The sequence below is a fragment of the Cyprinus carpio genome, chromosome B1 (assembly GCF_018340385.1).
Source record: "Cyprinus carpio isolate SPL01 chromosome B1, ASM1834038v1, whole genome shotgun sequence".
Classification (NCBI taxonomy): Eukaryota; Metazoa; Chordata; class Actinopteri; order Cypriniformes; family Cyprinidae; genus Cyprinus; species Cyprinus carpio.
Genome location: NC_056597.1, coordinates 25,042,850 through 25,070,266, shown reverse-complemented (window position 1 = coordinate 25,070,266; position 27,417 = coordinate 25,042,850). Strand labels below are relative to the sequence as shown.

Genomic DNA, 27,417 nt, shown 5'->3' with positions numbered 1-27,417 from the left:
TTCTGTTGGCTTTGCAGCCGAAATATTTAAAGATAAAATACTATTGGTCGATAGCCACGCCCCCAACTCACGCTATTGGTCGAGCCAGTTGTGTAGAATAAGCAAACAAACAGACAAACAACGGTCAGTGTAGAAAGTATAGACTATTAATTTAAATAATGCTATGTCTCAATTATATCTCATGTTTATAAAATTATACTATAATTATTTTTTATACCATATTACAGTAAAAATTTAAATAAATAATTGTTTTTTCAGTAAATATAACACAAGGGCAGTACCAAAAAAATATATATATTTACATATTTAATCATTTATATATATTTATATATTTTTGTAATTTTTACAGCAGATCTCATTACTCTAATACATCATTTTTATACAAAAACCAAAACATGATACAGCTGTTAATTTCAGTAAGCATTAAAACAGCATAAGACAGTACAAAACAAATGCAATACATAAATACTTCATCATTCAAATACTGTATAATATTATATTTATATTATGTATTACATATTATTATTACTGTTTTTAGTAATTTTATGCTGTTTCTCTCATGTCAACTCCCCTTCTAGTGAGGGATACGTCCGTCACCGAGACAGACACTGATTCTGGTAAGTGCCTTCTTGTTTCGTTTGACTAATAAAACACTGAGAGTCTTTTATATTTCTGTTCTCATTTTTACAACAATTATCTTTAGTTTAACTGAAGTTTTATATACTGTATATATAATTATTTCAGCGTGAAATAGCATTGAGGTAGTACAATACATTTCTTACATAAATATTACATAATTGAAATATGTGACGCTGGAGCACAAAACCAGTCAGAAGGGTAATGTATACATCATCTGAAAGCTGAATAAATAATCTCTCCATTGATGTCTGGTTTGTTAGGAGGACATTATTTGAAAATCTGGAATCTGAGGGTGCAAAAAAATCTAAATATTGAGAAAATCACCTTTAAAGTTGTTCAAATGAAGTTCTAAGCAATGCATATTACTAATCAAAAATTAAGTTTTGATACATTTACGGTAGGATATTTGACCAAAATATCTTCATGGAACATGATCTTTACTTAATATCCTAATGAATTTTTTGCAAATATAAAAGAGAAATCGATAATTTTGACCCATACAATGTATTGTTGTCTATTGCTACAAATATACCCCAAGACTTCAGACTGGTTTTGTTAATGATACTTTGGAGGTAAAAGTGGTTTAATTGTCATTATTTTTGAGACCTGCACGTCAATGTTGTCATATAACCTCATCTCTACTCTCTCTCTCTCTCTCTCTCTCTCTCTCTCTCTCTCTCTCTCGCTCTCTCCTCCTCCGCTCTCTCTCTCTCTCATCTCTCTCTCTCTCTCTCTCTCAGAAATGCTCTCTCTCTTCCTCTCTCTCTCTCTCTCTCTCTCAATGCTCTCTCTCTCTCTCTCTCTCTCTCTTCAGAGGTGTGGAGCAGCACAGTGTCTCTCTCTCATACTCAGACGGTTTGGGCTCAGACTGAAAGCAGCAGCTCTGTGCTAACACTGACATACGCTGAGAGAGATGGAGGTACTGTACTACTGATGCTCCTCACACACACACACACACACACACACACACACCTGTCCTGACTGATTGTTTTAATGTCACTCTGCTGCTGCGGTCTAATCTAATCTTGCTTGTATCTGTGTGTCTCTGTCAGCTCTGTTTCTGGTGAGAGTGTGCATGTGCAGAGGTGGTATTTTACATTACTCAAGTAAATTAGTAAAAAGTAGTTGTTTGATATACCTTTAATACTCAAGAACATAAAAAATTTAGTTCTTTCTTGTACTCAAGTAAATCTTTAAATGACTTTTAATTGAGTAAAAGTAAGAAAGTAATAGATTTCTAATGCAATTAAGTATTAAATTAGATTTAATATGAACGGTAGTGCAGTAAAAAGTACAATATTATGCTTTGGAATGTTGTGAAGTAAAGTTTTCTAAAGAAAAACACTTGAAAAGTACTTTTAAAGCAGAGTAAAAATACCTCACTGCTGTCCGCCTCTGTGCATGTGTGTGTTATCTGGGTATTGTATCTATATTCCATTTATTATTATAAATATTAGTTAGTAGTTTTATTCATTGTAGTCTTTCAACTCCTCTTCTAGCGACGACAGATACATCGGTCACAGAGACAGACACCGATTCTTGTAAGAGCTGAATTTGTTTCTGTGTGACTGTACAGTAATAATCATAAACACTGAGACACATTTATGCATTCAGAGAGTCGTTTATAAATGTTATGTAGGGATAACTGGGATGTTATTAAAGCTTTTATTCATATTTTGAATGCTTTTTTTTTTCAATTTTAATTTTAATTTTAGTTAAACTTTTAGTCATTTTGTTGGGATTTTAAAAAAGTAGTTTAATTTATTAATTTATTATTATTATTATATAGCAGTTTTATTCATTTTAGCATGTGTTTTTCACTTTTTTTAACTCTACTTTCTAGTGACAGATACTCAGTCCCAGAGGGACAGTCACTGATTCTGGTAAGTATATGCATGTGTGAGTTATTTGGGTATTATTTCAATATTTTAGTATTTATTATTTTTTATCAGCTTTATTAATTTTTTTCCCTGCTCTGCTTCTAGTGACGACGGATACATCAGTCCCAGAGACAGACATCGATTCTGGTTAGTATATGTACAGTATGTGTGTGTTATCTACTGTAGATATTATCTATATATTCAGTTTTACAATTATTTACTGTATTATTATTCCTCAGATTTATTCATTTATTTCTGAGTTTGTTTTCTGCTCTAATTTTAGTGACGACAGCTTTATCAATTCCAGACACAGACACCGATTCTTGTAAGAGCTGAGTTTAGTAATAATAATAATAAACACTGAGACACATTTATGCATTCAGAGAGTCGTTTATAAATCTAATTTATAATATTATCTGCATATCCCTGGGATGTTATTAAAGTTTTTATTAATATTTTGAAATGTTCCCCCCCTCCCCATTTCTGTTTAATTTTAGTAAGTTTTTTAATAATGTTGTTGTACTTTTTAATAGTTTAAGTTATTAATTTAGTCGTTTTATTAATTTTAGTCTGTGTTTTTTTCTTTCAACTCTATGAAAGATACGTTGTCAGTCACTGAGACACACACTGATTCTGGTAAGAATTGAGTTTGTTTCTGTTTTACTGTAATAATAATAATAATAATAAACACTCAAAACACATTCATGCATTTTAAGATATATGTATAAGTTATAAACATAGTTTTTGAGTAGTCCATGCATACTGAACACAACATTAGTGTGTGTGTGTGTGTGTGTGTGTGTGTGTGTGTGTGTGTTTTATCTGGATATTATTTATATATTGTTGCATTAAACAGCGAACAGCGGCAGCTCATGTTCCTCTCGAGCTGAAGCTTTAGCGTGAACGTCTTCCGTGTGTTTAATGTGAGACTCGTGTTCCTCTCAGCTCAGCTGTTCTCGGATGAGATTCCCTGGATCCGCATCGGTCTCATCAGCGGCGTTCTGCTCCTTACCGCTGTCTTTCTGGCTTTATTGCTGGTGTTTGGAAGAATCTGAGTCGTCGAGAGAAAACCATTGTTGCAGACATTTCCAGGAAACAGCTGATTGTGTGAACTGTGAAATCTACAAGTAGTTCAACAAAATATGATGTATTTTTATCTGCTGTTTATTTACAGAACTTAAAACTGTTTGATGCTTTATCTTGATAGCTTAAAACATATTTGTGTCCCTGGAGCACAAAAGCAGTCTTAAGTCTCTGGGGTATATTTGTAGCAATAGACAACAAAACATTGTATGAGTCACAATTATTGATTTTTCTTTTATGCCAAAAATCATTAGGACATTAAGTAAAGATCATGTTCCATGAAGATATTTTGTAAATGTCCTGCTGTAAATATATCAAAACTTAATTTTTGATTAGTAATATGCATTGCTAAGAATTCATTTGAACAACTGTAAAGATGATTTTCTCAATATTTAGATTTTTTTGCACCCTCAGATTCCAGATTTTCAAATATTGTCCTCCTAACAAACCATACATCAATGGAGAGATTATTCATTCAGCTTTCAGATGATGCATAAACCTCAATTTTGAAACATTGACCCTTATGACTGGTTTTGTGCTCCAGGGTCACATATATCCTGTAAATATACTATATTTTCATCTATTCATATAGTTTTAAAGAGCTCTGTCATGATTTTAACTAAGCTCACATTTTCACTAAAAACAGACTGAAATGGGGAGTTTGTAATTGTTTTATATAAACCCTCTTGAACCTTTAAATATGGTGCTATTCATTTCTAAAGCTGTAAATGGTGCTGCTCATTTTTCTGTATGTTCTTAAAGGTTTAATTTTTTTGTACCTGATCATTAAAGCATAAGGCAAAATATGGCTCAGTAAAATCAAAGCCTGTGTAGATCTACTAATGTGTGTGTTTTTTAAAAGTATTAATTTTTTTGCAGCGCATGCAACATTTAATGCCATTACTTTATGACTTTAAGTCTTTCTGTTCTGATTTCAGGCCTTTTTTGTGGAAGAGTGAAATAAGGCTTTTTAAGACCCACAAAAACCCTGATTATAAACTACATTTTTGCTAAACTGCTAAAATTGAAAATTAGAAACATGCACTATTTTTTTTTTTTTGCAGCTTGTATGAACACTGAAACTGATGACCTAAAATGAGTTTTAAATATTTTGTACAAAGCTACTTAACCTTCGTGTGAAGTGAAAGCGAACATAAATTATGTAATTTTTATCTAAACAGTAGATGTGAAACTGACCAGACACAATAAAGAGCATCGTTTTCCAGTGACAAGATTTCTCATTTATTGTTTCATCACAAAAACATGTTCTCTGCCAGCAACAGAACACAAGCCTTCAGAAATAAAAGTAGTAATGAACTGGGGCTGGTTAAACTTTAAAGCAAAGAAAAAAAAAAAAAAACATTTATAAAGATAAAAACAATTTTACAGCATGCATGAAACATTTACAAGTTTAAAACAATGATGCCGTTCAGTCAAATGCATCAAACACAAACCTTCACGGTTCAAACCTAGTCAAATACGAAGTCTCATTCTCACTGGTGTGTCGAAGGCCATCGCTTTACCAAACCCGAGGAGGACATGGGTGAAGAAATGAACAAAGTACTGATAGATATGCCTTATCCAGATGATATTGCTTTAACGGAAACATGGGAAGGTGAAATGGTTTCGGGGCGGTGTCATGTGCTGGTGGCGGCGGTGAAGACGGGGCCCGCATGAACACCGTCTCTCCAGCCACCTCTCCCATCGCCTGCAGAGAGCCACCGTCGCTGCCATCGCCTTGGCATGCTTCTTATTGGGACTGGCCGTCTGAGGCTGATAATCACACCCGTTTCACCACCACCTGATACACACACACACATATATCTGACTGACAGCAAAACAAACACATCTGTGCACTCAGCCCCAAAATCCATAACGTCAAAAACAATTCTGTAGCATTAACGGATCACAAAATTAAAATCATATCTCTCATATACTTTCAGTTAAGGGATGCATGATGTATTCAAGTCAGTAAGCATGTCCCAAACCTGTAACAGGAAGCATTCATAAAGCAGCTGTACATAAGTTTTAATTGCTCCCTGTGGTTTTTCTCCAAAAAAAAAAAAAAAATTAAATTATATATTATATATATATATATATATATATATATATATATATATATATATATATATAAAAATTTAATTTATTTTTATTTATTCTATTTATATATATATATATATACATACATATATATATATATATATATACATATATATATAGTAAACATTATTGTAATTTATAGTTGTACTTTAAAAGGAGATTATAGTATTTTATTTTACAATGCAATAGTATTACAGTAGTAATATTTTAGAAATATACTAGATTTTTATGTATTTTACTAATTATTTATTTTTAATAAATATAAAAAAATTTAATAAAATGATGACAGAGATGAACACAATTATTTATCCTATTAGGTTTTTTTAATTATTACTTTAAATAATAGTCATTTTATTTATTTAAAAATATTATTGAATAATTATTTTATTTCATCATTTAAAATTTACAGAATAATAATACATATTTTAGTAAAATTATTTTAAGGATACATTTAACAATAAAAATCTGATTGAAATACGGGATTATGGGAACAAATGGAAAAGTCCCCTCTGATTTCTCAGAGATTATAAACTCATTTTATTGGTACTGAAAGTTGGTTATTTCAAGTGTGAAAAGCTCAAATTGTACTAAAATTGTTTAGCGATTAAAAAGTATTTTTTTTTTATTATTTTCTATGTAAAAGCACACCCCTCCAAAATCACCACAGCCACTCTAGAATGATTAATTATGTCCAAATATTCAAGTCATATAGTACGACATAATTGTCGTTTTTCCATATGGCAGAAAAACTAAATATTGCAGCTGTAGTTTCAATTATAATATTGCAATGTCTACATTCACATTCACACTACTGGTTTCACTTGAGGTGTGTTGTACATCATTTTTAACGATGATATTGAAAGTAATCCCTCTTAAACTAAACTTGAAGAGGAAGTTCTTGCGGTGGTCTGGTCCGCTGTGGTGCCACCATCACAAACTCCGGCTGTGGCCACTTCTTCTTATTGCCCATCTCCATCAGAGCAGACACCGGATGCTTCCCTGCAGAATAAACATCACGTCAGGATTCCCGTGAACCAGCCGGAGCGGAGATGTGTTTGTTTTTGTATTTTTATAAACGGAACAGTTAATAGAACCTCAGGCAAAATCTAAAAGTCTAAAGAAACAAGTTTGAAAACAAGTGTTTTCTCTTTGATCCATCAGGCTTTTATGCCTCATATAGTGAGAATATGGAGGAAAAAAACTGCTCAAACTCAAACTGAGCAAAAATATGCAACTTGCTGCAGATGCTGATATTTATATAATGAAATTCATCAAATGTAAATCAATGAGATTTTTATAAAAGTACAGCAGACGCTGACATAAAATGCAAAAATGCAAATATCAGCGCTCGCTCTGTATCTGCAGTAATGTGTCTCAGTAAGATGAGATGTAAATGATCCAAACATATAATGCAGTGATTGAGAGATGAAGAAATAAAGGCTCCTCAGAAGATGTGAGATGTTCTGGAGGCTTGTGAAGATCATTCCTCCGCTGAGGAACAGTGAAAATAAAGCTTCTGGAAACAAAACGCTCCTCAAAAGATCCTGATGATCAGATTTGAGAGTACTCTAAAAACATGATTGATGGAGAATCAAGTGAAGTCCAGTAAGAGTTCATCTGGAGATATTACTGCAGTTATTCTGACCTTTACGTGATGAACATTGTTTGATCATAAACACGCGCGTCTCGTGATCAAACACTCACCTAGAAGATCCTTCATCACGACGATGTTGGCCAGGGGATTTCTGGTGTTTCTCTCCTTCTGCTACGAGGCCTGCGCGGAGCGAAACATGAGCATTAAGATCTCAGTGATGATCATATGACACGCTGATCCCGGTCTCTTCTTACCCTTGCGGGTCGGTTTTGAAGTCGATGATTGATGGGCTCCACCGTCCCTTCCCTGTGCTTCCCCAAACCCTCCCCCGACCTCCATCCCATCTTCCTCATCAGTAACTCCCCCATCCCGCCCGAGACCGGCGCCGCCCGCAGGAACTGGTCCTGAGTGGAACGGGACAGATCCAGACAGAGAGAAAGAGAGGCAAACCAAGAGAGACGGAAGCAGTGAGAGAATGGCTCATTCGGTGAAGTCAGGTCACTTCAGCTGGAGCCGTTTAAAATTAATATCAGATATCAGATAGAATAAGCCTTCTGTTTTAACTATGTCAAGAATATGCATAATGTTTAAATGCAGAGTCCTTTATTCTCACCTGCTGCAGGTCTAAGTGACTAAACAAGTACAAATAGAAATAAATAAACAAATACACAATACCGGCCAAAAGTTTGGAATGATTTAAGATTTGAATGTTTTTAAAATAAAGTCTCTTCTTCTCACCGAGGCTTCATTTATTTGATTAAAAATGCACTAAAAACAGCAATATTTGTGAAATATTTTTACAATTTAAAACAGATGTTTTCTGAGTGAATGTATGTTTAATCTGTAATTTATTTCTGTGATGTGCAGCTGTATTTTCAGCGTCATTACTCCAGTCTTCAGTGTTCACGTGATCTTCAGAAATCATTCTAATATTTGCTGCTTGAGAGACATTTCTGATTATCATTGTTAAAAAGGTTTCTGCTGCTTAATATTTATGTGGAAGCACATTTATCTAAGATTACGTTTATTCAGCAAGGATGCATTAAATTGCTCAAAATAACAGTAAAGACATTTATAATGCTACAAAAGATTTACATTTCAAATAAATACTGTTCTTTTAAACTTTCTATTCATCTGTGAATCCTGAAATTATTTATAACATTGATAATAATCAGAAATGTTTCTCGAGCAGCAAATCATCATATTATTATGATTTCTGAAGATCACGTGACACTGAAGACCGGAGTAATGATGCTGAAAATACAGCTGCGCATCACAGAAATAAATTACAGCTTAAAAGATACTTGCATAAAAAGCAGCTATTTTAAACAGCAAAAATATTTCACAATTTTCAAACAAATAAACACCGCCTTGATGAGCAGAAGAGGCTTCTTTCAAAAACAATCCCCATCTTTTGACCGGCAGTGTATATTTTCCATCACACATGAGTAATAAGTTGCGAGCCTTCAGCAGGCGAAGCATGATCGCTGTCCTGAACAGATCTCAGGCTCTGAGTCGGTTCAGCGCAAACAAACAGGAGGACAAGGCAGAAATGCATCAGTTCACACACAAATCCACATGAATAGAAGGAAGGGTGCTGGAGGACGTACGTACCTAGGCCCCCATCACCGGCCGATCATCTGACGTGAATAGAAGGGGCCTGACTGTGACCATGGCAAAGAGGCAGCTACAAAGACTGACCCTGCAACAAGTTTCCATACAGAGGGGTGAGAGTTCACAGGTCAAACTGTGAGCCCCCGCCCCCTCGTCCATCCGTGTCCCAACCCCACCATCCCGAGCATTGAGCTTGAAACCTCGCACCCCACTGGATGCCAAACCCCACACATTCTTTTGACTGCAGTTAGTGCATGACCAGGCCCTTTTGACACGCCAATCACATTGGGACTAAAAACCGGGAATCAGATGCAACCTTCGGTGTTTGGACCCCGCTCTCAAGTCAAGAGTGAGCTCCAAACATATCCCAGTCGTATCTAGGCAAAGTTGGCCATTTGCGTGAGACTGCCAGAGCTGTATTTGGTTGTGTGAACGTCTGGTGTCTCTAAATAGAGACCGTGCTATTCTGCAAGCGTGTATTTACCATCACGAGTCTAAATAAAAACTGTGTCTTAATGTAAAGGTCTGCATCCAAAGCCTTCAGGATGTTGTGTACATTTAATACGGTTAACACATGAAGGCAGTGATTTTATTTTTTAGAAACGTCTAAAAACTCTTTGAATAACTATAACAAACAACTCCAAGTGATTTATTGCTTTAATCATATGACAGGAACATCTATATAATAAAACACTCATTCATTTTCAATGAATAACTACACCGCTGTTCAATATTTGGGGTCAGTAACTGTTACTTTTATTAAGCAAGGATGCTTTAAATCGATCAAGATTGACAGTGGAGACATTTAGAACGTTACAAATGTGTTCTATTTTCATTTCAAGTTTTAGTCATTTTGTTACATGCTTTTAGATATTTTAATATATAACCGTATTTTTATTTAAGTTTAAGTAACTTTAGTATTTAAGTAACACTTATTTAGTTCATTTAATATTCGTTTTACATGATTTAGATACTATTATAGTATTTATGAATGTTTTGAACGAGCCTTTATTTTTATATATTTAGTTAAGTTTTAATTTTGTTATCTGCATTTGTCATTTTTAATTTTTTTTATATTTCTATATATCTTTATTCTATTTCAGTGCTAGAATTTTTTGTCTAGGCAATATTTAAAAAAAATCTATTTATATTTTATATTATTTAAATCCTATTACATTATGCATATTTTGAATGCCCTTTTATTTTATATTTTTTGTCAAATTTTAGTATCTGCTTTTGTCATTTTTATTAGTTTTTTTAATATGTCTATATTTCTTTATTCTACTTCAGTTTTAGAAATTTTTTGTCAAGGCAATATTTAAAAAAAAATCTATTTATATTTTATATTATTTAAATCCTATTACATTATTTATGAATATTTTGAATGCCCTTTTATTTTATATTTTTTGTCAAATTTTAGTATCTGCTTTTGTCATTTTTATTAGTATTTTAATGTCTATATAACTATTTTTATTTAAATTTTAGAAATTTTACAAACTTTCAAATAAATGCAGCTCTATTCCACTTTCTATACATCAAAGAATAAAATGTAAAAAAACGTAAAATGTATCACAAATGTTTCAACAAAAATATAAAAGCTGTTTTCAACATGATAATCAGAAATGTTTTCTTGAGCAGCAAATCAGTATATATTATGATTTCTGAGATCATGTGACACTGAAGACTGGAGTAATGATGCTGAAAATACAGCTTTGATCTCAGAAATAAATTACATTTTACTGTAGATTCACATAAAAACAGCTATTTGAAATTTAAATAATATTTCACAATTGTTACTGTATTTTTGATCAAATAAATGCAGCCTCTGTGAGCAGAAACACCTCTTTTTTAATCTCACTGACCCCTATTTGTAAACAATAGTGTCAAGATTAATACATATCATGAATCTAACTGTAGGCTGTAAACGTGTGGTCACAGGTGTGCTCATCCAATCAGATTTCGGCTCCTGATGCGCATGTCTCTCTCCTCATTGGTCAATCAGAGGAGGGGGCAGAGAGAGACATCGCTCCTCTCCGTCCTCCCCTCTCTAGACACACACATATAAACAAACACAGTTGCTTTCCCCACCCATCAATCAATCCACCACCAAAGAATTTCAGATTTAACACATCTGTGTGACCGTGCACAAGTGGTGTACCTGTTCAACCGCTCCCGCGCCCATCTCCCCAGCTCCCAACGGTTTCATCAGAGAGACTCAAAACATGCCGATCAGGTCTAATATTTGCACTTTTATTTGCCGTTTTCTTTCTTTCAGCTGACGTCAGTAAAACAAGTCTGTTTCCAAGGATACCCTGACGTCATCTTCAGTGCAAAATCGAAATGAAAAGCGCTCTGATCGACGACTCGGAAGGGTACACCAATTGGCAAAGCAATCACAGATGACAATTCTTATGTTTATGACTTTATAAGAGTGCATGATGGGTGTTTTGAGCGTTTCAGGGTCGGTTTCACCCTCCGTGTGTGACGTGAGCGTATGTCAGAAGAGTGCAATTCTCAATTAAGCACAAGAAGTCAAAAGGGTCTGACTGTACTATGCCAACTTGCATGAGGAAATGACGTCTACTTTGATTCTTGGGAATTTAACACACAAAATATGATGCAAAACACAAAACCGCCAAGCACAATATATGTCCAACATCGTAGTAGAGTGGTGTGCCGTCGATTAATGCTGTACCTTCTTATCCAGGCCTGCGGGCCGCTGTTGGAGAGCTCATCTCGGTACGAGAGCACTTGAGCGCCGGTGGAGCCTGTGAAAGAGGCCGGGGATCGTGTTGGCTGGGCCCCATGCATCAACCTGTGAACCACAAGTAATAAATACAAAAACCACAAATTCTCATAAAGTCCTCCATCCCCAGGCTGAAGTTGAGCAGTTCACATGGAGAGCTTTTGAAAATTTTTGGCAATGTGTTATAACGTGACCCTGGAGCACAAAACCAGGCATAAGGGACAATTCTTCTTCAAAATTATGATTTTATGCATCATCCTGAAAGCTGAATATATAATCTTTCCATTGATGTCTGCGTTTGTTAGGAGGACAATATTTGAAAATCTGGAAATCTGATGGGTGCAAAAAAATCTAAATATTGAGAAAATATTTTTTGCAAGTTGTTCAGGATGCAGTTCTTAGCAATGCATATTACTAATCAAAAATTAAGTTTTTGATATATTATATATGTAGCAAATATCCTAAAGATTTTTGGCATTAAAAGAAAAATGTATAATTTGACCCATCCACGTATTTTTAGTTATTGCTATAAATAGTACCCGTGTATATAAATATGACTGCTTTTTGTGCCCAGAGTCACATTTTAGTATTATCCAAAAAAAAAAAAAAAAAAAAAACATCATATACTTTAGCATTTATTAATATTTTTAAATGGAGTTTAAGTTTTATATTGTCCATTTTCATATCAGGTTTTATAAATATATATATATATAATATCATATAAATTTTTTGTCTATATATATATATATATATATATAATATCATATATAATATATATATATATATATATAAATATATATAGTATATATATATATATATATATATCTATATATATATATATGCTATAGGGAAATTTATTATTATTTATTATGTTTAGTCATTTTACTATGACAACACTTATTTAGTTCATCTAATATTTGTTTAATATTCTAATATTCACACTATTATGATTTTCATGATATTTTTGAATGCCTTTTTTTTTATTTTTTTTTTTTCAGTTTTCATTTTAATCTTAGGTGGAGTTTTAGTTTATATGCTTTTGTCATTTTTATTCGTTTTTTTTTTTTTTTTACATTTCTACATATTTCTTTATTTAGATTTCATTTTTAGTAATTTTTATAAGCTAAATCATCATATTAATTAATCAAGGCAACATTTCTAATATTTAATATAAGGTTTTCATCTAATATTTAAATTTATGTATCTCATTTAAATATTACATTTATGAAAATTTTGTAAAAGCCTTTATTTTATATTTTCTTGATTCCATATTTTAGTACAAAATTTTGTCAATTATATACACACGAGCTTCTCAAACCAGTGTCCTTGAGGGAATACGTACTTGCTCCTGAGCCCGATTTTAGCATACCACTGGCATTGAGGTCGAAAGGGTTTTCCGCCAGTCTCTTCCTGAGCGAACCGCTCTCTCACTGACGGCCAAAGTGATGTCCACCGGCTGGAAACCAAAGACAAGAGCTCGGACAAGCTGAACCCAAATCCTCATCTGAGATTTGAGAAGCTGAACACTTACCTGAGAAGGCGCTTCAGGAAAGACACTATCACTGTCCTTGCTGGTCTCCTCAGGCCCAGAAGAACTCGATTGCAGATGGCTTTTTTCTATTTTCTTTGCGACCGGCACACCCCACTCTCCATACGCACCATCGGCCTCCTTCTTCCTGTGCTGGGAGCCAGGAGGACACCGGGAACTCCTTAGCGCAAGACCGCTTCGGTTCGGGCAAGGACGGCTTTATGGAGGTGCTTCTGAAGGAAAAGAGGCATGGTGGGACCGCAGCATAATAAAAATCACGTACAATACATTTAACAGGTGTTTATTAAAGATATTAGATTAACTTAGACGAGCATTAAGAAGCTGTATATAAAAAAATAAATAATAAATCAAATATCAATATCAACCAATACTGATAAATCACTACAAACTGATTCAGGCATCACAGGGGCATTAGTAATTTACAGAATGCAGAAATATTCATTTATAGAATCTGCTGGTTTTAGTTATTAGAGTTTTTAAAGAATTATTTTGTATGAGCATCAGATGATGCAAAGGAATTCTACATGCAAAGCATAATTAAAAATATCCAATATTCGAACCAATGAAAATAGATTGTAAAAATCTGAGATAAAATTCATGTTTAATCGGAAAACCATTCAAATTCTATATCTTTTGGTCTAACCAATATAAAATAAAAACTAAAACAAAAAAAAAAAAAAAAAAAAAATCAATAAAAAATAAAGCTCTCTCATAATTGACAAAATGGCTGTCTCCAGAAATATATTAAAATTCTATACTATTTGTCTAAATAAAAGATAAAGAAACAAAATGCATGCAATTTTTTGTGTTTTTTTTTTTTTTTTTTTTTGTTTTTTGGTGAAACTGCTTTTTTTAAAAAATGCTACACGTTTAATTTTTTAGGCATCACAGCACATAATAATTTGGAGTAGTTAAAACATAAGATCTAATATGGTTTAAACTTCAAGCTGCATAATTCATGCAATTCCATGTTTCTAAACAAAACAGCTTATGCCAAGATGTAACAGGGATTAAAGCTAACCCCTAAACTCGGGTATGAAGGACCTATTGTAACAGTTTTGAAGCAAAACGTCGAGATACTTACACCGAGACTGAAACGACCGATGCCTTTATTCTCCTTGAGGGAAAGCTCCGACTAGCCTTTCATCGTCCTCAATCGTCCGACACGTGTGGTTTTGCGATGGGCCATCTCTTCCTTGCTCTCGGGCGATCTTCTTGCATCTCTGAAGGATAGATTAAATTATAAAGCATGGATTCAATGCAGATCAAGAAACACTAAAGTGCGGGGACACGCACAAGCCTTTACCTCGGTCAGCTCTTTATGCTGAAAGCTGTTCGCCTGCTTCGTGACTTTCTTTTTGGCTTCTTCGATACTGGCGAGGTTGGGTGTGGCGGAGGACGGCGGCTTGTTGTTGACGATTTATTGTCGGTAACGGGGGCCAGCTTGTGGCAAGGAAGCAGAGCACGCCATGCTGGACAAAAGCAGCGGTCCATGGTGGCGGCGGTCATCACTAGCTACCATAGCAGCGTTCATCGTCATGCTGACATCACTGGCAACTGTAAGACAAGTATGTGGGATTTGGGGTTTGCAAGGGGCATCTGAAGAACCGATCTGGGCCTGAGGACTCTCTGGGATCGGCACGCCGGCCTTGGCACACATAGCCGCAGCATTGCCCTTCGCTATTTCCAGCAACTGCTCCTTATGCTATTGCTATTTGAATATGTTATAGGATAGCTTTTTCTGCTCACCAAGGCTGTGTTTATTTGCTCAAAGATGTTTACATTCTGTAATATTATTGCAATTTATTGCTATTGCTATCTGAATATATTATATCAAAAATGCAGTACAAATTATTAAATATTATTACAATTTAAAATAAACTTTTTTTCTATGTGAATATATAGTAAAACGTAATTTATTCTTGCCAGTTTTCAGCATCATTAATCCAGTCTTCAGTGTCACATGATCCTTCATAAATCATATTTTTCAGGATTTTTTTTTTCAATGATAGAAAGTTTAAATTAAACAACAGCATTTATTTGGAATAGAAATATTTTATAAATGTATTTACTTTCACTTTTAATCAATTCAATGCATCCTAAGTTAATGCAATTAAAGTGTTAATTTTATTATTTTTTTAATTTTACTTGTCTGTTTTTATTAAGCAGCAAAACATTCATAATAATGTTTTCAACACTGAAAATAAGAAACGCTTTAAGAGCTGAAAATCTTTACTTTTTTTATGAAAGAAATACATACTTTATTCAGCAAGGATGCATTAATTGATCAAAAGTGACAGTAAAGACATTTAAATGTTAAAAAATAATCCTGAAAAATATAAAATAAATGTATGATGGTTTTCACAAAAAATACTCGGCAGCACAACTGTTTTCAACATTGATAATAATCAGAAATGTTTCTTGAGCAGCAAATTAGCAATAGCCTATTAGAATGATTTCTGAAGGATCATGTGACACTGAAGAACTGGATAATGATGCTGAAAATACAGCTGCTCATAACACAAAAAAAAAACATTTTAAAAAACAAAAAACACATCATAACAAAAAAAATCTAAAGTCGCTGGGGTATATTTGTAGCAATAGACAACAATACACTGTATGGGTCAAAATTATTGATTTTTCTTTTAAAGCCAAAAATCATTAGGATAATAAAGTAACGATCATGTTCCATGAAGATATTCTTGTAAATATCCTACTGTAAATATATCAAAACTTAATTTTTGATTAGTAATATGCATTGATAAGAATTCATTTGAACAACTTTAAAGATGATTTTCTCAATATTTAGATTTTTTTGCACCCTCAGATTCCAGATTTACAAATAGTTGTATCTCAGACAAATATTATCCTCCTAACAAACCACACATCAATGGAAAGATTATTTATTCATCTTTCAGATGATGCACCCAGGGTCACATATTCCCATAGAGAAAACAATGGTTGAATATTTCACAATCTATAATTTTTTACTGATTGGTGAGCAGAAGAGAAATCTTTCTAAAAACACATATAATAATTCCAAACTTTTGACCTGCAGTGTAAAAGCAAAGAAAAGACTATCGATAGTTTCGATACTCACCAAGTTCTGTAAGACGTGGCGGCGTCTTGCTGGTGCTTCGTCGAGTCCCGGACGCTGATCTTTTCTTCCGGAGGATGAGGACCGGAGATCGACTGGGTTCCCGTTTCCATCGGTCCCGCTGGTTCAGCGCGCGGCTTCCGAAACCTCTCCTCCAGCGCGAGCCGGATCGGGATCTCCTCTTCGAACGCGAGCGCGACCTCTTCCTCGACTTCGACCGTCTGCTTCTGTCCGGGGTCCGAGACTTCCTCCGACGGCCGCGCGAGCGAGATCTCGACTTCTTCTTCTTCTTAGGCGACCTCGACTTCGAGCGCTTGCTTCTCGTCCCGGACTTGTGCGATTTCCTCTCAGGGGGCGAGCGAGACTTCCGCGAAGGCGACCTGGATTTTCTCTTCTTCGCTGGCGACTTTGATCTGGACCGCGCGGCCGCTCTGGATATTCTGTGACTGGGAGATTTGGACGGCGATGTCTCGCTTGAAGTCAAAGTTGGGTTGGCGCTGGTTTCTTTCTTCTCGGGGTTGGCGGCACTCTGGGAATCTTCTGGCGCAGCGGTGGAGGACGTCGAAGGTTCTTCGGACACATCGGTCACTTCCGAAGGCACCTCTGGTGTAATGCACTTTTGGGAAGACTTGGTCTCAGGCAAGAAGGGAACCGGTCGCCAAGATCCTTTAAAGCCCGGATTCGAGATGTTGGACGGCGTTTCAGAGTTTGCAGCCACTGTCTGACTTTCTCTATTCTCAGTTGTGTCTTGAGACACATCTGTTTGCATTTCAGAACTTTTACTTTCGTCCACTGGCTCCGACTCAGTTTCCAGTTTCAAATCAGACTTCAGAACGGACCTGCTTCGAGACTTACTCCGGGAACGGCGTCCAGGCCGTGGCGAGCGGGACCTAGATTTCGACGTAGACCTTCTGTTCCTCCTTAAGATCACGACGGACCTCGATCTGGTCCGCCTGGATCTTGAGCGCTTGCCTCTCCTGACAGAATGAGATCTGGAGCGAGTCTTAGACCTCGATCTACTTCTCTCTCTCCGTTGGTGAGATCTCTTTTTGGAGCTATTTCTAGACTTGGATTGGCGTTGTCGTTTTGGGGACCTCGATCTGCGTTCTGACTTCCGTCGGGGTGATCTAGATCTGGATCGTCGTCCTCTGGAGCCCTCCTTACTTTTCGATGTCCTGCTAGAACTTCTTTTCTTCTCCTCGGGCCTTTGATGTGCCGTGCTCCCGTGGACCGAATTCTCAATCTTGGGAATAATGTCAGGCAACTCCCGAGGCTTCCCAACAGCACACGAGTCTTTGAGCTCGGGCTTCGAAGACCGAGCTGCTGAAGACGGCTTCGTATTTTCACTCGGTGCTTTCGACTCGGACTCGGACTCGGAAGCAGACGCCGAAGAGCTTTCGGATCGAGAGCCAGGTCTTTTGACTTTGTCTGCATCTTTGCTTTTTTTCTTTTTCTTTCTTTTCTTTCTCTTTCCACTTTAAACAAACACAGCGGGAAAAAAACAGCAAATTAGAAAGAAAGACATTGATTAATCTCAGTGGGTCAGAATTTAATTTTATTTGGACAAAGTGACGTTAAATCACTGTGTTTACGCTAACGTTATTTGTCGTTTGTAATCGCACCTTTCTTGAGTCTCTTTGTCGGACTGTGTGTCTGAGCTGCTGTCTTTTCCTTCTCTGCGTTTCTTTTTCTTCTTTTTGCTTTTGTGTTTTTTGTGCTTCTTACTCTTCCTGTGTTTGGTGCTGGTGTCCTCTTTATCGTGGCTATCTCGGAGGTCAGCGTGCGTGGCTTTATCTACCGTGAAGAAGACAAACACTTATCAACGTCAGGACACGTGTCAGAAACACAGACGACAGAAGAATCGGTGAGTAACCTGTTGGTGCGCTCATTGTTTCCTCCTTCAGTCCGTCTTCTCTCGTCTCCGTCACAGGCTCAGACTGTGGCTCATCTGTCACACTGCATCAAAAGCATTGTATTATTCACTTTTAAACATGATTTTGTGATTAATATCGTGTGTCTGGCATCTATAATGTACAAGTGATCTTTGAAAAACAAAAAAACGTACACTCGAGTAACATGTAACTGACAAAATACACCTGTAAGGCACTAATATAGCATATATTAGTATAGTATTGCCATCTTTTCCTCACTGTACTGTACTGTACTGTAGTGTAGTGTACTGTAGTAACAATACTTGCAGCATTTTCTGCATAGCAACAAACATTAACAGCTAACGCTATATATATATATATATATATATATATATATATATATATATATATATATATATATATATATATATACAATTCAGTCACGACATAATTCAACTTTAGTATGTTAAGACGCTGTTTGTTTTGTATTTAATGATCATTAGCGCTAATGTTTGGCTAACGTTAGCCGGCTAGAACAAAAACAAGTAACGTTACAGCTGGAATATCGTTACTGGTACAACGCGAGGCACTGGTAAAAGATCGGGGACTTTACCTGTTTTCTTGAGTCTCATCTTCGATTTCTTTAATCTTATTCATTACAAAATCCCTGAAAATCTGCTCGATATTGGTCGCCATCACGGTAGAAGTGTTGTTGGGTCCGCCAGCATCCCAGAATGCCTCAGCCAGCTTCTTCTTCCGGTCACCGCAGCGGCGCCAAAATACGGGCGCGAACGGCGTGAAGGCGGCAAATCCGAAATGTAAGAATGGTTATTGTATTGTACATTTAAACGACTTATAACAATATAACTTTGTGTTTCTTGTTTCCTATTAAACATAATTTAATACCAGATATAATCGAGGGATCGACATCACAAGTAATCATTGAAACAATAATAATAATAATGATGAAAAACTATTATTATTTATAATAAATCAATGTGGAATATATTTTTCTCTTATACGTAGTGACAAGTTACCCCAGTTTTGATCTTCGATTATCCCTCTTAAGCTGATATTTGTTTTGATATGGCCAAAAAGTAAGATTAAATTCTGGTAAATCATAATCGGGTAAACTTAACTTGCTTCAGTCCAGCTTTTTTTTCTTTTTTCTTTTCTTTTTTTTTTTCCTCTTCTTCAGTAAGTGTTCATTTTTGTAATATAACTTAGAATGGAACAATTAGTATTAAAATTTAACTCATAAAATCAGTAAAAAATTTGACAGCAAAAAGACACGTGAAACACTAGTTGAAAGGTGAATGTTTGTACAATTATATATATATAAAAAAAACTTTTTACTTGATGAAAAGTCTAAACTATCAGTCAGGTGACCGAAGGCAGGTACTAGATTGTGTGCAACAGGTTTTTCAGTAAAGTTTTGATCATGTTGATCATTTAAAGGCCTTAGAAATTCATATATTAGATATGATAAGGCTTTATGGGTTAAAAAGCTAGAATAAATTAACGTCTCTTGGTTGCATTGCATTGAACGCTTTTTGATCATAATGTGATTGTTTATCATGTCATGAAGACAAGTTGTTGACCAACAGGTCTGCAGTAAATTATTATATAACACGACTGAACAGTTTGAACGTTGATGTCTTATCTGCGGGCTGCATAGCAACAGTTGTGTCTTATCCAAACAACTCTAAGACACAAAAAAACAAGGGATACAGTTATGGCCAAAAATATTGGCACCCTTGGTAAATATGATCAAAGAAGGCTGCGAAAATTAATCTGCATTGTTAATCCTTTTGATCTTTTATTTTAAAAATTCACAGAAATCTAACCTTTCATTTGATAATAAGAATTTAAAATGGGGGGAAATATCAGTATGAAATTAATGTTTTTCTCAAATACACATTGGACACAATTATTGGCATCCCTAGAAATTCTTATCAGCAAAATATCTCTGAAGTATATTCCCATTCATATTCACAATTTTGAGCACTCCAGGGTGATTATGAACATGAAATTATCGATCTTAGGCTTCCTGTTTCACAGAAATATAAATATGAGGGAAAACAAAGCCCAAATTCCCTTAATCATCCATCACAATGAGAAAAACCAAAGAATATATTTCTGATGTGCAGCAAAATATTATTGAGCTTCACAAATTCCCATTTCCACCATCAGGGCAATAATTAAGAATTTCCAACCAACAGAAAATGTTATAAATCTGCCTGGAAGAGGACGTGTGTCTATATCGTCCTAATGCACGGTGAGGAGGAGAGTTTGAGTGGCTAAAGACTCTTGAGTGGCTAAAGACTCTCCAAGGGTCACAGCTGGAGAATTGCAGAAAATAGTTGAGTCTCTGGGTCAGAAAACCTTTAAAAAAATTGTCAAACAGCACCTACATCAACACATGCTGTTTGGGAGGGTTTCAAGAAAAATTCTCCTCGCTCATTCAAAAACAAACTCCAGCATATTCAGTTATCAGACACGACTGGAACTTCAAATGGGAATGGCTTCTATGGTCAGACGAAACTAAAAAATTGCTTTTTAGCAGCAAACACTCAAGATGGGTTTGGTGAACACAGGGATAAAAAGTACCCCATGTGTACAATGAAATATACTGCTGTATTTTTGATGTTGTGGGCCTATACTGGACATCTTGTTTAGATACATGGCATCATGGATTTTATCAAATACCAACAGATAAAAAATCAGTAAGTGACTGACTCTTATAATGGGCCATGTTTGGATCTTCCAACCGTACAATAACCCAAACTCAAAACTCTCAAAAACAACACAGAAATGGGTCACTGAGCTCAAAACCAAGCTTCTGCTACAGCCATTCCAGTCCTCTGACCTGAACCCTACAGAAAATGAGAGGAGTGAACTGAAGAGGAGAAGCACCAACCATGGAGCTGGGAATCTAAAGGGTCTGGAGTGATTCTGGATGAAGGAATGGTCTCTGATCTCTTGTCAGGTGTTCTCTAACCTCATCAGGCATTATAGGAGAACATTTAAAGCTGTTAACAGAGTGGGCTGACAAATGGAGGTTTAAAAAAGTATTGAATAAAAGGGTGCCATTAATTGTGACCAATGTGTGTTAGAGAAAAACATTTATTTCTTAATGATATTTCCCCCCATTTTAAATTTCGTATTATCCAATGAAAGGTTAGATTTTTGAGTTTTTTTTTAATAAAAGATCAAAAGGATTAACAATGCAGATTAATTTTCACAGCCTTCTTTGATCATATTTACCAAGGGTGCAGATATTTTTGGCCATGACTGTATGTCTCATAGGTCACTAAACGTAAAAAACATGTTTAACAAGCCAAAAATATGATTTTGGTAATGCATTTATTTTGCAGATATAACTTGTGCAGTCATTCCAAATATCGCATGACACTTTTATTGCATGAAACCTCTGAATACAACAGTACAGTCAACTAGATGTTCTGAGATGGTCTTCATGCAGTCATAGGGTACGAACACAGCCAAACGTTGTCCACCAGGCCTCATCTGGAAAAATGACCAAAAAAAATCAGTATTTCCTGCATGGTGCAAGCATTTTTTAATAATAGCACAAAGTTCAAACATGTTCCAAATGATGATGACAATGAATAGTTATGTAACTTAATGGTGTCATATTAGCCAACAAAGATAACGTTCATTGATAAGGAAAAGCTCACCAATTCTAAACACGGTGACTTTCGTACACGTTTTAAGCGCTTTACTTTGGTCTAACAATGTCATGCATCCTGAGCTCCTGCAGGGTGTGCGGCTGGTACTCAGTGCCTTGTCTGAACTCATCCACTGGAAAACACACAGTATTGTAAAGATAGTTCACACAAACAATGACATTTTTTTAATGCTTGAATTGAAAGTTCTGGTTAAAAAATGGTAATTAAATGCACTCTTAAAAATAAGGTGGACCCGCACAGCTCTTACCAGCTGACCAGTTACATAAAAACATTCAAGTCTTAGAACATGGCTGATATCACGTTTCGAAGCACTCACATGGCGCTGCGTTCCTCTGGAGCTCTGTTAGAGATTCCAGCCGTTGTCCAGTTCTGGGATCCACCAGAGTGGCGCGAGAATTCTGGGTTCCCTTCCTCATCTCATAAGCTGGAGGATTGTAGACTGTGGAGAGAAAAAAAAAAACCCCTAGTTAAATATGCCCAAAAGTCTACTAGGTGCATTGATATTTAAAAAAATGACTTTAGAGACATACAGCCGGAAACTCTTCTGTTCATTTCGCTAACTTCGTGCTTGAGCATCCCAGTGTCCATGTCCATCAGGAAGCGTCTGGAAGGTTCTGTTCCTTGCCTCTTCTCAATAGCTGCTGGATTGTAGACTGTGGAGAAAATAACACTCTATTAAAGGTATCCAAAATCTATTCAATGTCATTGTTATACTTGATTTCTCTTAAGAACAGCTTGAGTGTTTTTCCATGCAGTTTTGCATGTTCATGTTGACCTTATATATAATACGTAGGGGTTTTAAAAAAGCAAAGCACCACTAAATTCTATAATGCAAATTATTTTGCAGACTTACAGCCGGAAACTCTTCTGTTCATTTCGCTGAGTTCCTCCTTGGGCATACCAGTGTTTGTGTCAATCAGGATGCGTCTGGAAGGTTCTGTTCCTTGCCTACGGATCTCAACAGGAACTGCTTTGTGGTTCTCCTTATGTTCAGAAGAGTCCATCTTATTTTGGTGTTCGAGTAGGCCGGCGTTCAGGTCCATCAGGAGGTTTCTGGAAGGTTCAGTGTCTTGTTTGTTCAGTCTGAGCTTCTGTAGGATGTACGGCTGGTACTCAGTGCCTTGTCTGAACTCATCCACTGTAGAAGAAAAAAAACACAGAAAGCAGAAAAAAAAACATTTTGTAAATTTTAAGATGGTAAGAATTATGCATGAATTCATATTTTTGAGGAATCTTTATAATATACCAAATTACAAGTAGTGTAACAACTTTCAAGTCTTAGAACATGGCTGATATCATGTTTCGAAGCACTCACATGGCGCTGCGCTCCTCTTTAGCTCTGTTAGAGATTCCAGCAGTTGTCCAGTTCTGGGATCCACCAGAGTAGCGCGAGAATTCTGTGTTCCCTTCCTCATCTCATAAGCTGGAGGATTGTAGACTGTGGAGAAAACAAAAACTGATTACATATAGTCCCAAAATCTATTATATGCATTGACATTTTAAAAGTGACTTTAGAGACATACAGCCGGAAACTCTTCTGTTCATTTCGCTAACTTCGTGCTTGAGCATCCCAGTGTCCATGTCCATCAGGAAGCGTCTGGAAGGTTCTGTTCCTTGCCTCTTCTCAATAGCTGCTGGATTGTAGACTGTGGAGAAAATAACACACTATTAAAGGTATCCAAAATCTATTCAGTGTCATTGTTATACTTGATTTCTCTTAAGAACAGCTTGAGTGTTTGTCCATGCAGTTTTGCATGTTCATGTTGTCCTTACATATAATACGTAGAGGTTTTGAAAAAGCAAAGCACCACTAAAATCTTTAATGCAAATTATTTTGCAGACTTACAGCCAGAAACTCTTCTGTTCATTTCGCTGAGTTCCTCCTTGGGCATCCCAGTGTTCAAGTCAATCAGGATGCGTCTGGAAGGTTCTGTTCCCTGTCTGCGGATCTCAACAGGAACTGCTTTGTGGTTCTCCTTATGTTCAGAAGAGTCTTGGCTTCTTATGTCCTCATGCTCAGAAACCACTTCCCATTTAGCTGCTAATAAAGGTGAAAGAAAACATTAGTCCAGACAGGTAAAGGAAAGCTAAATTCTCTGGTAAAAAGACCAGTTTATTTATTTATTTATTTGGTGTTTTATGTCAGTTGGTACTGGTTTGTCACTTCTGTAGCTGAGCAATCAATGGACAATCTCCATTAGAAAGTGAGACTTACAGCCCCCTACTCTCCTGTCCATCTCATTCCTGTGTTCTTTGAGCAGACCGGCGTTCAGGTCCATCAGGAGGTTTCTGGAAGGTTCAGTGTCTTGTTTGTTCCGTCTGAGCTCCTGTAGGATGAATGGCTGGTACTCAGTGCCTTGTCTGAACTCATCCACTGTAGAGGAAAAAAAAACAGGGAAAAATGTAGCATTTAAAAGGATAGTTTACTCAAAAAGTTAAGTTTCTTCAGTGCTTGAAAGTTCAGCTGAATATTCTGTTGAACACAAGAAACAAAAACATTTTGGAAAATTTAAGATGGTAAGAAATTATGACAGAATTTAAATTTTTTGATGAATCCCTATTATATCCCAAAGTGCATATATTGTAGGTATTTTTAATAACTTTCAAGTCTTAGAACATGGCTTATATCACGTTTTGAAGCACTCACATGGCGCTGCGCTCCTCTGGAGCTCTGTTAGAGATTCCAGCAGTTGTCCAGTTCTGGGATCCACCAGAGTGGCGCGAGAATTCTGGGTTCCCTTCCTCATCTCATAAGTTGGAGGATTGTAGACTGTGGAGAAAACAAAAACTGATTAACTAAGCCCAAAATCTATTATATGCATTGATATTTAAAAAAAATGGCTTTGCAGACATACAGCCGGAAACTCTTCTGTTCATTTCGCTTAATTCGTGCTTGAGCATCCCAGTGTCCATGTCCATCAGGAAGCGTCTGGAAGGTTCTGTTCCTTGCCTCTTCTCAATAGCTGCTGGATTGTAGACTGTAGAGAAAATAACACAGTAATAAATGTTTCCAAAATCTATTCAATGTCATTGTTATACTTGATTTTTCTTAAGAACAGTTTGAGTGTTTGTCCATGCAGTTTTGCATGTTCATGTTGACCTTATATATAATACGTCGGGGTTTTGAAAAAGCAAAGCAACACTAAAATCTATAATGCAAATTATTTTGCAGACTTACAGCCAGAAACTCTTCTGTTCATTTCGCTGAGTTCCTCCTTGGGCATCCCAGTGTTCAAGTCAATCAGGATGCGTCTGGAAGGTTCTGTTCCCTGTCTGCGGATCTCAACAGGAACTGCTTTGTGGTTCTCCTTATGTTCAGAAGAGTCTTGGCTTCTTATATCCTCATGCTCAGAAACCACTTCCCATTTAGCTGCTAATGAAGGTGAAAAAGAAAAATGAGACCAGACTGGTAAAGGACTGCTGAGGAACCCAAATTCCCTGCTAAAAAGACCAATAAGACTTTACTTTGGATGGTTTATGTTGATTGGCTTATTGCTACTCTAGCTGGTAGACCAATGGACAATCACCATTAGAAAGTGAGACTCACCCACTACTCTCCTGTCCATCTTGTTCATGTGTTCTTTGAGCAGACCGGTGTTCAGGTCCATCAGGACATTTCTGGAATTTTCAGTGCCTTTTCTGTACACCTCGGCAGGGATCGCTCTCTGCTCGTGTTTTTCGCTCTGAGCGCTGTACTGCGATCTCATCATGGGACGCATTCTGAGCTCTTGCAGGGTGTGCAGCTGGTTCTCAGTGCCTTGTTTGAGCTCATCCACTGTAGAGGAAACACCACAACAAACACAGTCATCAATGTGCAATTGACAGGTAATATGGAAATTTATGTTTTAAACTCTTTTATATTTCAGTTATTTCTCAATTAGAAGAGTTCCAATGTAAGATTAAACAACAGCAATTGGAAACTTTTGCTGAGGTTTCATGATTCCAGGATGTTTCTCTTGAAAAAAAAAAGACTAATATCATGAGTTGCTGAGATCCAAAACTCTAGAGGAGATATATGTGTGATTATTGGGGCTTTTTTTCTCATGAGAACCATTGATCAATTAATTAAAAAATGTCAATTTGAGACTTCTGTTGAAGTCTCCTGGTTCTGAAATGCTTCTCTTGAAAATGAGAAATGTTTCAAAAATGTTTCAAACTGCACAGATTTGCCAAAATACCAAAGTTTGCAATCAAAGCATTTTTCATCATATTCCTCCAAGTCCTAATAAACTATGCAGTCCACTAATTTACAGTCCCATACTTCTTACTGTATGCCAATCGCATCAGTTAGTGTTATATGTTTTTCCACTTTTTAAAGGCAGTCTATGGAGATGCATAAATTGTGTTATAAAAGCGGTGAAGTTTTGCTTTATCCAATGAAACTTGGTGGAGACCTTTAGATGGGTTTGCAACAAACCCCTGAAGTTTAAAAACCCTTAGAAGACCCTATATATGATTACAACTAAGCGTAAAGTGTTATGGTTCAAAATCTATAATGTGCATTGATATTTAAGAAAATGACTTTGGAGACATACATCCTGAAACTTTTCCGTTCACTTTGCCAACTCCACGCTTGAGCATCCCAGTGTTCAGGTCCATCAGGAAGCGTCTGGAAGGTTCTGTTCCCTGTCTGCAGAACTCAGCGGGAACTGGTAGTTGCTTCTTGGGTTTCACATCAGTGTTCATGTGCTTCAGAACTGAGCTATCCCTGTGTTCATCTTGGACCATTTGTGGCCCAATTGGTTTTAATTTACCATTTGGGAATCGGTGCAGTGGTCTTGCATGGAGACCTGCAAACACATCATGAACATCAAACCTGCTGCTTGAAACATGCCAAATATCCTTTCATATCTCACTTAACCCAATAGCATACCTCTCCTTCACAAGCCATAAAAACTGATTTATGACTTGTCTCTATCTCAGTTGTTGAACAGATAATCACATATTTTATCAAGCAGATAAAATGTGCTTATGTGCCAGAGAAGAAGCAGACGTGGTTCAACCCTGATAAAGGTTAAAGTTCAGAAGTACATTTGTTTCCAAACCTTGAACTAATAAGGAAAACCAAAACTTTACACTAGTAAGCAGTTTTCACAAAATGCCATACTACATCTACCCTATTGTTATAATACAACTGTGATAAATTTAAAGAAGCCATTATAATGTGATAGAAAAACTAAATAAATAAAACAATTATATATATATATATATATATATATATATATATATATATATATATATATATATATATATATATATATATATATATATATATTCTTTTTTTTTTTTTAACCTTCTTGGACTGTTTGAAAGTGATTCCATATTGATTTATTACAAAATTATTGTTTTAGAAAAATAATAAACCATGCTAATAATAATAATAATAATAATTAGATCCCTTCTGCATGTTGTTTTTCCTTTTAACATCACTTTATCAGTTTTAATTACATGCTGGAATTGCTTTTAGAAAGCAGACAGATAATTTAAACATACTATTAGAATATCAAAAAATATAGAAAATATATTCTGAAACC

General features: G+C 35.9%; 2 protein-coding genes, 1 long non-coding RNA gene and 1 pseudogene across 12 annotated transcripts in view; 1 reads left to right on the top strand and 3 right to left on the bottom strand.

Moving 5' to 3' along the window:
- Window positions 1-572: 572 nt before the first annotated feature.
- On the top strand, window positions 573-3,858 carry LOC122136074. The gene is made up of 8 exons (XR_006153900.1): window positions 573-617; window positions 1,454-1,558; window positions 2,139-2,180; window positions 2,483-2,522; window positions 2,625-2,666; window positions 2,803-2,844; window positions 3,120-3,155; window positions 3,465-3,858. It is a non-coding gene; the product is annotated as an uncharacterized LOC122136074 (long non-coding RNA).
- Window positions 3,859-5,239: 1,381 nt separating this feature from the next.
- LOC122135770 lies at window positions 5,240-13,617 on the bottom strand (annotated as a pseudogene).
- Window positions 13,618-14,314: 697 nt separating this feature from the next.
- On the bottom strand, window positions 14,315-18,979 carry LOC122135769 (protein SON-like). The gene is made up of 7 exons (XM_042715989.1): window positions 18,787-18,979; window positions 18,176-18,258; window positions 17,925-18,096; window positions 16,306-17,777; window positions 14,725-14,909; window positions 14,512-14,610; window positions 14,315-14,428 (listed from the first exon to the last, which is right to left on the bottom strand). Exons 1-7 carry the CDS (start codon window positions 18,867-18,869, stop codon window positions 14,315-14,317), a joined length of 2,208 nt encoding a protein of 735 aa, XP_042571923.1. The 5' UTR covers window positions 18,870-18,979.
- A 2,543-nt stretch (window positions 18,980-21,522) lies between these two features.
- The window catches only part of wu:fa56d06 (uncharacterized protein LOC795664 homolog), a 6,500-nt gene continuing 605 nt past the window's right edge, over window positions 21,523-27,417 (bottom strand). For 2 of the 10 annotated variants that reach the window (XM_042717058.1, XM_042717059.1), the window contains exons 3-16: window positions 26,419-26,673; window positions 25,431-25,658; window positions 25,062-25,256; window positions 24,739-24,861; window positions 24,531-24,653; window positions 24,099-24,257; window positions 23,730-23,924; window positions 23,407-23,529; window positions 23,199-23,321; window positions 22,737-23,021; window positions 22,414-22,536; window positions 22,200-22,322; window positions 21,872-21,995; window positions 21,523-21,701 (exon numbers count right to left, since the gene is read on the bottom strand). In XM_042717058.1, the coding sequence (XP_042572992.1) occupies window positions 21,913-21,995; window positions 22,200-22,322; window positions 22,414-22,536; window positions 22,737-23,021; window positions 23,199-23,321; window positions 23,407-23,529; window positions 23,730-23,924; window positions 24,099-24,257; window positions 24,531-24,653; window positions 24,739-24,861; window positions 25,062-25,256; window positions 25,431-25,658; window positions 26,419-26,673 (2,138 nt within the window). In that variant the 3' untranslated portion in view covers window positions 21,523-21,701; window positions 21,872-21,912. The remainder of the gene's footprint in view (window positions 21,702-21,871; window positions 21,996-22,199; window positions 22,323-22,413; window positions 22,537-22,736; window positions 23,022-23,198; window positions 23,322-23,406; window positions 23,530-23,729; window positions 23,925-24,098; window positions 24,258-24,530; window positions 24,654-24,738; window positions 24,862-25,061; window positions 25,257-25,430; window positions 25,659-26,418; window positions 26,674-27,417) is intronic. The other 8 variants (XM_042717061.1, XM_042717060.1, XM_042717062.1 and 5 more) reach the window with 8 other exon arrangements.